Source organism: Electrophorus electricus, chromosome 1 (assembly GCF_013358815.1).
Source record: "Electrophorus electricus isolate fEleEle1 chromosome 1, fEleEle1.pri, whole genome shotgun sequence".
Lineage (NCBI taxonomy): Eukaryota > Metazoa > Chordata > Actinopteri > Gymnotiformes > Gymnotidae > Electrophorus > Electrophorus electricus.
The window spans coordinates 7,268,219-7,283,676 of record NC_049535.1 but is presented as its reverse complement, the minus strand read 5'-3'; the positions used below and the strand labels follow the sequence as shown (position 1 = coordinate 7,283,676).

The 15,458-nt window shown below is 40.0% G+C and overlaps 1 protein-coding gene across 1 annotated transcript; it reads left to right on the top strand.

The window, feature by feature from the left end:
* Positions 1 to 8,548: 8,548 nt before the first annotated feature.
* On the top strand, positions 8,549 to 14,984 carry tollip (toll interacting protein). Its single transcript, XM_027023926.2, has 6 exons — positions 8,549 to 8,668; positions 9,626 to 9,775; positions 10,405 to 10,587; positions 10,692 to 10,844; positions 11,130 to 11,220; positions 12,789 to 14,984. The coding sequence occupies exons 1-6, from the start codon at positions 8,636 to 8,638 to the stop codon at positions 13,007 to 13,009; spliced, it is 831 nt and encodes a 276-aa protein (XP_026879727.1). The 5' UTR covers positions 8,549 to 8,635; the 3' UTR covers positions 13,010 to 14,984.
* Positions 14,985 to 15,458: the final 474 nt, after the last annotated feature.

Here is a 15,458-nt window from a genome sequence, read left to right as displayed (position 1 = left end):
TAACTCCTCCTTCACACACCAGTCAGGTAGGCTAACCACTGCTTCCATTAGAGACTGACTTTCCTGAATAGCCAGGTATGTAAAATTCTCTCTGCACAAATATGTAAGCCTATTGTATACTGACGTGTTGCCTGTCTGTTTCACAATACAGCAGTATTGATTGGATGTGGTTGTGTAAATTTATGCATATCCTGTATGACTCCCAGTCACGTTTAAGATGCCCTCTTTTACAACTTGGGTTTACTTATTAAAACATGACTATGACAACAGAAACACATATATCATCTTGGTATCCATGTTGAAAGGTCATGAAGACTTCAATGAGTTCTTAAGGGTTACGGAGCTGTCGTAAGTAGCATGCATAGTAATAAAAAATTTATTTCACCAGGACAGTGACAGAAAAAGAAAAACGTGTAGGCCATCTGTGGAATGGAGACAGGGAAATGACAAAAGGGGGTGTGTGCAATGTAATATGGCCGGTTATGTCAGCACGCATTGTAAAGAGGACCATGCTCCCCAGGGCATGGCTAGCCAGATCCACACTACAGTCGACTGGCTGATAACCAAATGCTCAAAAGTTTGATCATTGCCCTGAATTTCCAAGTACTTATGAAGTACTTAAGGTTATATTAAGCAGCCAAGAAAGGTTTGTCTTTCTCTCCCAAGATGATCAAAGTGCCTTATTGAAATTGGCTTCAAGATCAGTATTTTTTAATGAATTTTACTTACAACCTGTTTAATTGGAAATATGTATTAATCATAGGGCCTTATATTTAGTACATTTAGAGGCTAAAGCCCTTCTGTTCTTCAGTTCTTTAAATCAGTGGTCAGTTTCTGACCATAGAAGCAGTGTTGGCTGGATATTCTTGTGTGACAGAACTCTCGCCCCAGTACAAACATGAAAATATTCTGGTATGATGAATATCAGTTACATTTTGCATCTAAACATGAATGCATAGTGTTATTATAACTCAAATAATCAAGTATCAAGAAAATATAATTTATTTCTTGTAGACACAACTTTAAACTACTTTCCTTGAAACTACTCAGTGCAATTACTTCTGTTGGACAAAACCTGATACCACCCCGGATAAGTCTTCATAGCCTGCAAATTTTGCATCAGTGGCATCTCAGGGAATGTGAAACATTACAAAATTGACTTTCATCTGTCTAAATACATGCCAACTGATATGTTTATCTTATGATATTGCTTTAAATTGTTCTTTGGCTGAATAATATTAACATTTCACTGTTGTGTTCTATTTTGTTTCCGTATTCAATGGTTTATATGTACCCAAAGCCCTTAAAAGTGTTTTGGTGCAAAATGCCCCTTTCTAGAGAAATGTAACAAATCATAATTGTTCACAATTTTAATAGGCCTATGATGGCCAAAGCATTTAATAGCTCTAAAAGCTATATTTTGTTAAGTTGTTACACAGAATGGTTATGAATACTTTGCTTGATGCCTGGCACAATGTATTTGCATTAGTTTTGTTATAAGGATTCGGCCAAAAATGTATTGAATGTATAATTTATTACTCATGGATTATGTCCATGTTTGCTCTCAACAGCACGTTCCCAAATGAGATTAATGCATGCAAGCACACATGCTTTTTTAGCCTGTAGGTACAGCCTTTCAACATGGCTAACCCCAGCAATGAAGTGTCTTTAAATATATCCAATAGTGGCCCATTGTCACTGCCTGTGGGAGTGTCACCAAACATCCAAGGTGGCCAAGTCTGCCACCTGGAACAAAGTTGCCTGGCAACTATGTTCTCAGTAATGGACCTGGCACTTGACTTCAATAGAAGATTGTGATTCCAGCAACTCTTGGCAGGAATTATGAAAACTAAAACCTCAAAGTAATGTAGCCAGAAAATACAGTTTTGTGCTGTCACAGTCAGGTAACTTGAAACTTTAAGAAAAAATGCAATTTGAATTAAAACTGGGAGTACATCTACTACTAGGTGATGAGTCAAAAAGAGGGTATGTCATGACGTATAATAATATATAAATAATATATAATATAATAATAACAATAATAATAATACATAATATCTATTATATAATATGTAGATATATGCAAATGTGCAAAACATAATAACATAACTATGCAACATGTTTAAGATTATTTAAATGAATACAGTAGGCCTACATGGTGCTTGAATGTTGCATAGCAGTGCTACTACACTGGGCAGAGGACGAAGCAGCTGGCACTTCAGCGGTTATGAAGACTGTAATGAAGTCAGATTCTTAAACAATTCTGTGAATGTTTCCAGGCTCAAATGATTCTCAATTTTACATGGATTAGCAATGAAAATTAATAAAACCAACATCACGCAAGCCTCCAGTACTGCCTTGCTGGAAGTTTCTATCAGTTAGTCTGACTCTCCTCATAATCCGTGATAGAACTAAGTTGGCCATAGTCAGAGTTTAACGGTTGCCTACACTTAGACAGCGTGGCCTAATCTTGTGTGCACATCACAGTGGAGAAATGAGCACATTCTTTTACCGTAACATCTGTTAAGTGCACGTTGTACTATGAAACAATACTTGGTGCTGTCTCAGAAAAGCTCAGTGTACATTATCTTTACCTTCATATCCATGTGCAATTCAAGCTGATTAACATTACAAGGTGTGATTACATTTTTACTAGCAGAAAGTATACTTTTACTAGCTAAAAATGTATTCTTACTTGTAAAAAATAAATTATTACTAGTAAATATTTAATTTTTGATATAAAAAATATAATTTTCACTAGTAATAAATGTAAATGTTCCGTTCCAAGGGTGAAGAGTATATAAGGAGTGAGGTATAGGAAGAGGCGCTCCCAGGGGCACTGGCAGATTTTTTTTTTTGTAGTTTTCTTTTGAAACATTGTTTTATTTGTCTTTCTCTGGCATGATACCCTTGAGGAAGGTGTGATGGAGACTGTCACTCTCTGAAGGGGATGTTGGTGTGATGATGACTGTCATTTAGGAAGGTTAAATGGGTGCTCTGACTTTGTGTCCCTGGTGTGAACAGATGGAGTGGCAGGCTGGCCAGGTGCCTAAACAGTCTCTAGGTCTTTGATTAACTGTGTTTATCGCTGATACAGTAGTCCTACAGTAGTGGTTAGCTAATTAACAGGCTTCTCTTTCTTTGTTAGATTTCTCTCCCACTCTCTCTCTCTGTCTGTTTATCTCCCGCTCCCTCATCCTGTCTTTTCACAGGGATTATGAGGGTCAGGGATGAACCAGTACAGTTACAAGCTAGTCTCCTCTATCTTTACTGAGGCCAATCACAAATGAAAGAAGCAGCCAGACAACTTCTGGCCAGCAGCTCAGACAATGACCTGGATTCTGTCTTTCCTAAGAAGGAGCTCCCCAAGAAGAACCAGGGCCAGTAGGCTGCCACAGGAGACACCAGCCCCATCACACATAATCGTCTTGCCACTGGAGCATGGGAAAAATGGAGAAATGACACAGAAGAGCCAGCAGGAGCACAGAAACTGCCCACACAGTCATCACCCTCCCCAAAACAATCCATATCTCACCCAACCTCAACTACCTCGGCTTCCTCCAAGAACTCCATCTCTGACCCCCCCTTCCCAGATGGAAAAGCCTACCTCAGATCTGGGCACCATGAGCTCTGGAGCATCCTTGCCCAGGAGCAGGCCCAGGAGATGTGGCAAAGTACCCCCTGCTGTTCTGAAGCTGCCTCCAGCAGAGCCTGCGGGAACATCAGCCACTGCAAAGGTAAGCTCTATTGCCTCAGACTCCTCCAACACCTTCCTGACAGGGGTGGAGTCGAGCACGCCCAGTCCACAAGTGTGGTCAGTGGCTCATCAGTGAAGGATGACCCATGGAGACAAACAGTGAGAGCGAGTTCCCTCTGTCTTCAACAGCAGGGGTGCTGCCAGTCTTGCCCTGGTCTGCCTGCCTGGCAAGGCTGAGCCTACTAAAGAAGTGGACAGCAATGGCCAAAAGAAAGAAAGATATCGCCTCCTGCCATGGCATAAGATGATGGTGTGGCATGGTTAGGAGGTTAGAATAGGTTCAAGTCACATGGTTAGGGACAGAGACTGACATATTCTGGGGAGCCCAGGTGACTCACTTACCTGGGGCTCGATTTGATTCACCTGTGAGCTATAAAGAATCACAGGAACAAGAATGATTCAAGGTTTTTGGCATGTGGGGAGATATGGGCTTTTTCTTTTTTCCTCCGAGTACATCTGGAATTTCTTTCCTGGTGACTGTTTTATATGGTATTTGCATCCACTAATTAGAAAATGTAAAAATGAAATAAAACTGAACAGATTAGTCAGGTAGCGAGAAAAGCGGTGGTGCTGTCCCTCTTTGGCAACCTGAAGACCTGGAAGATGTTGGGGCAGGGAAGTCAATGCTGACTTCTCTGTGACTTCCGTGACTCATGTGACAGACTGACTTTCATGTACTTACCTCACGTAAGGATAGTATTCACATTACGAGCTGGCCAATGTATTTAGTTGCTAGAGACCAGTAGCTGTATTATTAGGAAGGAAAGGGGTTCGTAACAGACATGTACAGGAGACGTTCTCAGACAGTGAGTCATCCACTGAGGGTGGGGCTAGCTGTGGGGGGTGGGGCCATGTCGGACTGAACCGAACCATCTCTCTCGTTTTCTGGAGGCGATGAAGAAAGGATGATCCAGCAGCAGCCTGAGCTCTACCTCCTCGTTCCCCAGTGAATCAGAACACAGCAAGCCAGTGAGTTGCCTCAAAATTACAGAGAGCCTCAATTCGTACCACCAGTCATCTACTGATGACATGTTCGAGACTAGATTGTGTGCAAGTATTGGCGGGGAGGAGTTTTTGGGCCACCATGCAGTCCAGTGGGTCAGAGGTCAAGGCAGGCGGTGGGGCCTGAACCTGGGCACCCTGGGCACTGACACATACCCACACAAACTGTCAGGGGCACACGTTCGTTCCCAATTCTACCAATGCCTATAAACAACTGCAGTCGTCTGTGAGCGAGTGTACATGTGAGCATGCATGAGGGCAAAAGTGAGTTTGTGTATGTCTGTGTGGATTAGAGAAACTGAGAAATTTTGTAGTGTTTTCGTATTTTTTTCTGGAGCTGTGTGTGTGTGTGTGTCTCTCTCTCTCTCTCTCTCTCTCTCTCTCTCTCTCTCTCGCTCTCATATATATATATATATATATACATACGTGTGTGTGTGCATATACAAAAAGAATGTGATACAATTTACTGAAGCTATCAGGCATTCTTTTTATGAGTCTATATGTCATATATATATATATATATATATATATATATATATATATATATATATATATATATATATATATATATATATATATATACACACACACACACACACACACACACACACACACACACACACACACACACACACACACACACACACAGAGCTCAGGAAAAAAATTAGACCACTCCAATTTTTTTCTTAAATCAGCATCTCCACATGTACAGCAGCCATTCCATTCAAGTGTTTGTTGAATTCCTTCACAGACATATCTCATTCTACTTAATGAAATGTTGTTTAGGTGATCACCTGAACAAAATCCTATTCTAACAAGCAACAGAATAAAAACCACTGTTGCTGTCATCACTATTCTCTTGTTATAGAACCAGCTGGATGGGAAAAGCAGTGCTACGACTACCCAAAAAGTAAGTGTAGTCAAAATACAGCTACAGACCATGCCAAACGAGTTGATAAGAGAAGGGTTCAATTGTAGCTTTACTGGCAAATGGATACAGTGAGCGTTAGGTTGCTTCCATCTTGAACATTTGAATAACTGCAGTTCACAAGAACAAGGTTAAGCAGCAAACACATGGGACAACAACAGCTACAAACTGGCAGAGGTAGAAACTGACTCTCTACTGTCTGTGATGATCGCCACCTCATTCAAATGTTACTTAACAACTAAGATGATGTCGAGTGACCTACAAAAAGAATGGCATGCGGCAGCTGGGGTGAATTGCACAGCATTGACAGTTTGAAACAGGCTTCTGAGGCAGGGCTGAAGTTGTGCAAAGCTAGAAAAAAGCCCTTCATCAATGAGAAGCAAAAAAGAGCCAGACTGAAGTTTGTGAAAGATTATAAGGATTGGACTGTGGAGGACTGCAGTAAGGTCATCTTCTCTGATGAGTGCAGTTTTCAGCTTTGTCCAACACCTGGTTGTATAATGGTTAGATGGAGACCTAGAGAGGCCTACTAGCCAGAGTGTCTCGCACCCACTGTGAAATTTGGTGCTGGATCGGTGATGATCTTGGGGTGTTTCAGCAAGGCTGGAATTGGGCAGATTTGACTTTGTGAAGGACACATGAATCAAGCCACTTACAAAACTCTTCTGGAAGAAAAATTGCTTCTTTTTGCTCTGACAATTTTCCCCAACTCTGAATGTTTTTTTCAACAGGACAATGCTCCATGTCACACAACCAGGTCAAAGTGTGCATGAGGGACCACCAGATCAAGACCCTATCATGGACAGCCCAATCTCCAGCCCTGAACCCCATTGAAAACCTCTGGAATGTGTTCAAGAGGAAGATGGATGCCATCAAACAAAGCCAAGCTTCTGAAATTTCTGTGCCAGGAGTGGCATAAAGTTACCCAACAGCAATGTGAAAGACTGGTGGAAAGCATGCCAAGACACATGATTAAAAATCAGGGTTATTCTACCTAATATTGATTTCTTGACTCATCCTAAGTTGAAATATTAATACTATGTTGTTTATAAATGAATATGAGATTGTTTAGTCATTTTCATTAAAATAAAATGCTCTAAAATACAATATTCTATCTTGGATTTGGAAAAAATGTTGCCACTAGTTTACAGAATAAAACAAAACTGCTCAGCCTGGTCAAACACATACCCATCAATTGTAAAACTAGAGAAACTGATCATTTTGTAGTGATGTCTTATTTTTTTCTAGAGCTGTGTGTGTAATTGATAACGAGTAAAGTGTATCGGATGTGTGCACCATTAACAGTCTTTCCCAGGTAACCACTACCAGTTCTTTGGTGAATATGGCACTGTTAGGGACACTCAGTAGAGCCAAGCTGCCCTTTGAGTTATTAATGGCCTTCTACCAGTGCAATACAGAGCATACTGCATATTGGTATAGTATGCCAATAACACATCAGAAGAAAAGAACGCTTTGTCAGTGGCAACACCCAGAAAAGTATTTGGCTCCAACTTCTACCCTTGTATCATCTGTATACAATTTTGCCATTTGGCAGATGTTGCAGGACCATTTATAACGGCACCTCCATCTTTTTTTATCCAGGACCATGACTCTGCTGAATCATTTATTCAGTCATCTTCTAAACTACTTAATCCAGTTCAGGGTCAGGGCAGCACAGCACAGCAAGCCGGGCACACTTCCATGCACTCATTTACACTGGACCATAGGCATTGGGGATATGTCCACATCTCTTTCTGAAGATTTTGTCTGCTTTTAAAAATGTACTCTGAAAATATTTTATATAATAGCTTGCCGCAGACATCTGTCCAACTAGTTTGTGAAAATGACAGTATCAGATAATGTTTGTGCTTATATTTTGTCACACAATGCCAAGATAATAAACACAGCACAACTGACATTTTCTGAAATTAAACAAATTGTACTACAAAACAATTGTACTATAAATAGTTATGTTAGTGCTGATTTCTTGTATTGTTCAGTGCTGATAGGCTTTACAACGCAGCCATAAATCCTTTCCTGAACCTTTTCAGTAAACGCATGTGCCTGAAGACCTGATTTCTTAAAGAGAACATGAATCTGAGGGGCAGCTGTATTGAATGCAATAACTGGTTCCTAACACTTTTCAAAGCAAAGTTATACCCATGCACTGGGCCAATTTAGAGATGCCAATTGACCTATCTTGCACATCTTTGGAACCAGATTATTAGGAAGAAATCCATGCAAACACAGAGAGAACATGTAAACTCCATGCAGGCAGCAGCCAGGCCAGAATTGAACCCAGATCACTGTAACTGTGAGGCATATATTGAATTGAGCTTCAAATAATTTATCTTGAACCACTGTAAGATGTAAAGTGGTGAATAATTCATACACAAAAATATTTGTATGTGCTGGACATCGTTGGTAGTTGGGAACAGCGCTAGCTCAGTGGCTAAGGTACTTACCCAGTAATGGGAAACTTGCTAGTTGAAGCCCCACCACCAATTTAACACTGTTGGACCCCTGAGCAAAGCCCGTATTCCTCAATTGCTCATGTTGTATTCAGTCATAATTGTAAGTTGCTTTGGTTAAAATAACATCAGTGATAGTTATATGCTATCTGCTGTTTGCATTCTACACAAGGCCTCTGGGTCTGTTTTCTTCATCTAGCATTTGATCGATAACCTGCGACTGTGACTGTTTCCTGTGACTAAATTTGCAGGTCATTTCATCTGAGAGACCAAGCCGGGTTTAGCACAGGGCGGCACTACCCCTTTCTTGTGAAATCTTCCCGTGCAAAGGTATGTGCTACAAAAAGGATACAGTAGGTGGCAGTAAGTTTCTGGTTTGCAACTCTATGCTGTAACCATAAAAGAGAAGGAACATCACAACACTTAATAAATTGGTTCACTCCTTCGAGAATTCTCCTTTTTACATTGTTAAGTAAGATGGCTACAACAATCAGCACTCAGCGAGGACAGGTTAGTAGCTATGCTTTAGATTTACACAAATCAGAGGTAGAGCGAACGTCAAGTCTGCTTATTTATATGAAGAGCAGCTTCTAGGTAGCTAGTTAGGTAACCTAAGTTAGCTAGCGCTAGCTAGTTAGCTACCCAGTAACGCTAGTACCCTACCAGTCAGACTAATAGCTAGCTACCAAACTATAAGCTAACTAACTATATTAGCTAATTAGCTATCATTCTAGCTAACTGTCTTACGTTGGTTTTTGTTGTGCATGTAAAGACTTCACTGATAATCTTTGTTAAAAATGTCAAAATTGAGTTGTTTTAATTTGTCGTGTTTATGGCAAGTCTCACTGTCTAACGCTCTTCCGTGTTTAACGAGCTAACCTAGCTAGCTGAATGTTTGGCCAGCTGGCTATATGACATTTAGCTAGCTAGGTTAGCTTAGCGAACTTGCTAGTTACCCGATGCGGCGTTCGGAGACTCGATTAGGTTAGTTAGCTAGTAGTTAAATACCTAGTTAGCTACATAGCTAGGTAGTTACTTGGGTTAGTTAGTTGGACACTGAGACTGAACTGTGAGCAAATCTAACATTAACTGTTGGGTAAAATAGTAACTATTACACGGTTGATCACCCTGTTGCACAAAACTGTGTTTATTATCCGAAAGGATTTAGACTTCAGTGTTCTATTCGGGGTTTTTTGGTGTTTTGTCTCAGCGATTATATTTTACATGCAACTTCACAGCATTTTTTAATCATAGGTTAGCTAGCCAAGTACGTGTAACACATTACACGTCGTGGGTGTTGCCAAAGAGGCTGTGTTATAGCTCTGAAAAGGGTCTTAGTTGCTTGTCTGTATTATTTTTGTTGACCTAAGGGAAGAGGTACTAGCATCAAACAAATTGGGAAAGAAACAGTACTCCAAATGTCTATATTTTAAGCACAAGTGAGTCCTTCTCACTTCCTGTGTTCAGGTGTACATTGGTGAGTTGCCTCAGGACTTCCTAAGGATCACTCCCACCCAACAACAGCAGCAGGTGCAGATGGATGCTCAGGCAGCACAGCAGTTGCAGTATGGAGGCTCAATTGGAACAGTTGGCAGACTGAGCATCACTGTGGTCCAGGTACTTCAGCAGCAGTGTATACAAACAATGGTGGTTCTGGGAACTTAAAAGATTAAACCATGAATTAGTGTATTTTTCATAGTTCAGGATTTCACTGAAATTTGTTCCCATTTCATCTCAAATCAGTGGTGTTCAAATAGAAAACATCAGGAATGTTGATCAGACTTTTTCATAATGTTGCAAATGCATTGTTCAAGTCAAATTTTAAAATTATTAACTGTACTGTTTTTAACATTTGTCTGCGTCAGTTATTTGGGGTTACATGCATGGTGATATTTCATGTTCCTGGCTTATTTACTAAAATACTCATGATTAGAGATATCTGCTGTGATGGAGATTGTTTTAATGACATTCATCTCCACCTGGACTATAAATTGTGCCATTTAAATCATATACTCGTTGCCTGAAACTGTCCATAAGTGTAAACTCAAAAATGTATTGATTTTTGTCATGGCGATATGTTGTTCATTCTTGTCATGACTCATCACATTTTTATTGTTAGCTACACTTTAGCCAGCATGTATTCAGTCTGTTTGAAAAGGGCAAATGATGAGTCAGACCTTTTGATAAGAAGTTAAACATAACATCTGTGGATTTAGTTATTGAATTCCTTCTCCTTTCTTAACCAGGCAAAGCTTGCCAAAAACTATGGCATGACGCGCATGGACCCTTATTGTAGGATTCGACTTGGGTATGCTGTGTATGAGACTCCCACTGCTCACAACGGTGCAAAGAATCCCCGCTGGAACAAAATTATCCAATGCACTGTCCCACCTGGAGTGGACTCCTTCTACTTAGAGATTTTTGATGAGGTTAGGGTCCTTATAGACAAACAAACTGAATACAACACTAGAAAGGGTCTGTGTTTACAGAGGCCTACACTATGCCTAAACAGCTATTGTGTTTTGGTTTTCAGAGGGCGTTTTCTATGGACGACCGCATTGCATGGACACATGTGACCATCCCTGAGAGCTTGAGGGAGGGCAGCGTGGTGGACGAATGGTTTAGCCTAAGCGGCAGACAGGGGGATGATAAGGAGGGCATGATCAATCTTGTCATGTCCTACACTGTGAGTCTGAGCTTCATCTTACCCTCATTCTTAAACTGACCGAGAGGCTTACACCCCTGTCACAGTGATGGCCACTTGGAACAGCTTGGACAAAAACATTCTGCAAGCATGACCTTGAAAAATAACATGCATACATTTCTGCTGACTAAAGAGTTAAATTTATAGGAAAGCCTGATGAATTACAGCTGTCATGAATGTGTCCTGAACAAAAAACGTTTCTTTCATAAGATCAAGGATTCTCTTACCTTCAATTTCTTGTGCTCCTTTGTTCCTTCTTTGCCAAAGTCTCTGCCAGCAGGGATGATGATGGCATCACAGCCTGTGGTCCTAATGCCTACCGTGTACCAGCAGGGTGTTGGCTATGTGCCCATTGCAGGTGTGTATATTTTCTCAATGCACACTCTGTTTACTTTATTCATGCTGTAATTATATAACCTGTCTATAATTTGGGTATAACGTGTCACAACATTGTCACAAACTTCAGCAACAGCAACAGCCACAGTTAACATGGTTATTCATTGTGAGGCACTCAGCCTACAAGGGTCAACACACATGGGCACAATGTGAAGTCCCCAACCTGCAGCCCTGGGGGGAAATTTTAGTGAACTATTCGACAATGTGGGGAAAACTATGGAGACAGCCGGACAACCCCCACCTTGGCACAGTTCACCCAGGAAAGTGTAATGAGGGAGGGCAGCCAGAATAATAAGGAGCCTGAGCTTAGTGCTCTGCAGCACACAGCCCAGTCCCATGGGTTTCAGTTATCTTGGATCAATAGATGAAGCAAAGGAAAATGGAAACATTAAGACTACATTCACCTTACAAGGCACATTGTTCATTTCCAATTTCTTTGCTCAGATCGGGATTTGTCTAACTGGACTGCTCATATTAATAAGTGCAAGTGACCTGTGTCCATCTGCAATGTGAACACATATCTCTCTTTCTTGAAACAGCACACATGTGCACATTTATGCATTTTGCAAGTCATCTATGTCACGAACAACAAAAAACATTTGTGAGATGACTCATTATATTAAAATGGGCATGCTAGTAGCTTATGTATTGCATCAAATTTTGCTCTGGTTCACAGCTACCAGTTCATCTGCTGTACTTGATCAAGTCAAGAAGGTCGGGGGAACGACACTATAAGGCTAGCTTTAACTATTTTTAAGACTGGGGTGATAGAAATCAGACAAACACTGTCTGAGAAGTGTAATTGTAGGAGGATCTTGTTTGCATGTCATAGAATTAGTTTGATGCATTAGCTCAACAGTAGATGTGGTATGTGAGTAAACATGGAATGTCGTGAGCAGGAAGCAAAAGATAAGTCCTTCAAGTCATATGTCAGAGGGTCAAGTTTGGGCTTAAGGGCCAAGATGATCATTGGGTGCAAATATATATAGAGGTAAGGCTAACAAGGAGCCAGGGTGCAAACACTGAAATGGGAATTAATGAAATGGGAATTAATACCTAAAATAAGCATGTTCACTATCTTGTATTCACCATGTTGTTCACTATGTTGGCAGCACATCTAGCTGAGCAGTAAGAACACCAAAAAAACAACAACCCCGGATCGAATCGGCACCAATGCGTGCTGCAAGTGAGCAGTCATGGAGGGTGGGGGGTGATGGCATAGTGGTGGTGATTGCTGGTAGAATGGGTGTGATTCAGACAACAGAGTTGGAGAATCTGCAAGAACAGTCCCTGATAGAGATGGCATGGATAAGCGTTGTGTGTTTGAACAGTCGTTCCGAACAATGAAGGCACACAATATTTTCAGGAGGAAGCAAGACAGTCACAGGCTAAACTGTACAGTGAAAAATGGTAGACACACATGCATTGTATTCTCTCACTGAATGTAATGGAATAACCCACAAATGTATAAATCTAAAGTATGATTCTTCAAGCACTCATAATCTCTCCTGCCTGTAATTGCTGCTGCAGGTGTACCAGGTGTCTATAACCAGGGTGTGGTGCCCATGGGGATGCCTGCAGTTCCTACTGCCATACCTCACAATACCCCCTGTAGCGAGGAGGATCTGAAGGCCCTTCATGACATGTTCCCCAACCTGGATAAGGAAGTGATCCGCACAGTGTTGGAGGCTCAACAGGGTAACAAGGACGCTGCCATTAACTCCCTCTTGCAGATGGCTGAGGAGGTGTAACCTCCTGGCTGTCCCAGACTGGAGAGATCTAGAAAACCAACATTTGTCCACCACACCATCATCTTGTAAACATGTACCCCAGTCCACAGGCTATGCTTTACGGTTCCCAAAATGCATTGCTTGTCCCCAAAGTCAGGACAGTGGACAGCTTCCCCCAGTGTGATTATATAACTTTTTATTTGCCATTTGTGAGTTAGATAGTATGTAGGTTTCTGCGTTTTGGCCGCATGTGTCTGCGGATTTGGCCATGTTTTCACTGAACCCTCCAGTCTGTCTTGTATATGTCTGTCCTGTATATGTCTGTTTTGTGTTTAAAATGTGCTTTTATCTGTATAAATATAGCTATATATATTTAAAGGACTATAATTTATTTTGAGGATGATTAAAATTATATTAAAAGCTGTCACATTTTAGAGATGGCATGGGCAGTGGGAAATTTTAAAATGATACAGACAATGATTTAACAGTTCAATGTTAGAACTTTTTTCAAATGGCCATCATATTATATGCTGGTTGTTCACCTAATATTGCTTTAAAGGTATGCATTTATATATTGCTCTACCTAGATTCACAACTATATTACTATACACACCCTCTGACACATTCAGTAGTATCGGTAATTAAACTTTAGTGTAAACACTGCTTTCGATTTATAAACAAGCACCAAGTCCTGTACCCAACAGATACATAATTTCATCTTAACTTAAGATCATCTCAGAATCCTGTTAGATATTCACACTTGGATCCATATAGTTTATAGCATCAATTAAAATGTTCAACATACTCATGTGACATTATATCTTTATCTTAATTTAGAGAGTTGGATATGGGATTACAGGTGGTGGTCTGAACAAATGTAGCCAGAGTTGTCTCATAGGAGGTGTCCTATGAACCTATGAAGGTGCGTTCAAGTGAGATGGCTTAATTTAAGGCTGTCTGAACTTAACCATGATTTAAGCCCACGGCTACCTTTAATTCTGGATTTAGCTAGTGCTTATGTTAAAAACCTGCCAAAATAATTTGGAAATCCTGATTTTTGTGTGTTTATCTATTTTTATTAACCAAAATTCTTCTGCTCAGCTTTTACCTATACCAACAGTCCCAGGTATACAAGCTAGACACTGTTTAGTGATAATGTTGCTTGTGGTGGTCAATGTCAGAGTACATTTATTTCTATGGCTTGTTTACATATGTGAAATTGATTTCTTGCAAAATGCCAAAGGTGATAAAATTATTGTGTGAAGAAAAATTCTATAATAATTCCATGTTGATTTCTATAAATGTTTATTTTAAAGGAGGATTTTGATTTCAGAAATGATTCCATGTTCTTTGGAAGTTATGTAAGACAGCAAAAACATTGTCTCTCTGAAATGCAACTCACTACACACATCTTATGTCCAAGTGGTGACCGTGGCCATATTAATGAAAAACAGAATGCAAATCTTGTTTTGATATTTCTCTCTCTCTCTCTCTCTCTCTCTCTCTCTCTCTCTCTCTCTCTCTCTCTCTCACACACACACACACATGCACCCTTTTTTTTAATTATTACACAAGAGTAATTTGTAGTAATTGACTTGGTAGTCCAACTAAATTAAACTTTCAAGGTGATGGATATGGATTTTTATCCATCTATATTCTCACTGAAATGCATTGTAGTATGGGACATTTAGAGCTGTTTACTATTTTCCTAATGTCACATGCAGTTGTCCTCAACTATGGGTTGTTAAGTGGTCACATCAATACAACGGCCTGGTGCCTCGGACCATAAGCAAAATTACAATATATTTAGCAACCCCTGATGAAGGTACTCACTTGCATTAACAAGTAATTATGTAATGTTGGCTCGGGTCAAAGAAATGTTGTTAGGCTGTTCAGCACTTTACTCTTTCAGAGCCAGAAATGTATGATTTTACTTCTCTAAGTTTCTGTTGAACAGTACACATGAGAATAAATAAAATAAACTTCTTGGATGTGGTGTGCTGTGTAAGCATGTAATCACTCAGATGTCATAGTAGTCTCTACATCATTTAGGTTTAAGAATGTTTTCATGTAAATGTAACATTTTATTTCATGCTATTCATCATTTGCATGCATTTTAGGTAATGAGTTCAATTGCCCTTGCAATGTTTTAAGTACAATGCAGTTAATGCTCATATATGAAAAAGAAAATTGCTAATTGAAAGTACAGTACCAAGTATGCTTTAAATTGCAGCAGTTTATTATGAAGTAAAAGACAATGAAGAAGTTACTCTCATGCACATACATTGCCAAAAATAATGATCATGTTAAAATATTTATTTTCTTAATTTTACCACTATTACATGCACTTTCAGGGAAAGATTAATAAGCCCACAGCAATTCTCAAGAAAATCTAGGAAATGCAAATCTTCAAAATTATACCAATGTCTGCCATTGATAAGAATGAGCAGCTTGCTTTAGTTGGTGTTAT

What these genes read in the sequence shown, in the direction of transcription:
- tollip (XM_027023926.2), top strand. Translation starts at nt 8,636, where the DNA reads ATGGCTACAACAATCAGCACTCAGCGAGGACAG. An exon ending in ACTTAGAGATTTTTGATGAG is followed by an intron (nt 10,588 to 10,691) that starts GTTAGGGTCCTT and finishes TTTGGTTTTCAG; the next exon opens with AGGGCGTTTTCTATGGACGA. An exon ending in ATCTTGTCATGTCCTACACT is followed by an intron (nt 10,845 to 11,129) that starts GTGAGTCTGAGC and finishes TCTTTGCCAAAG; the next exon opens with TCTCTGCCAGCAGGGATGAT.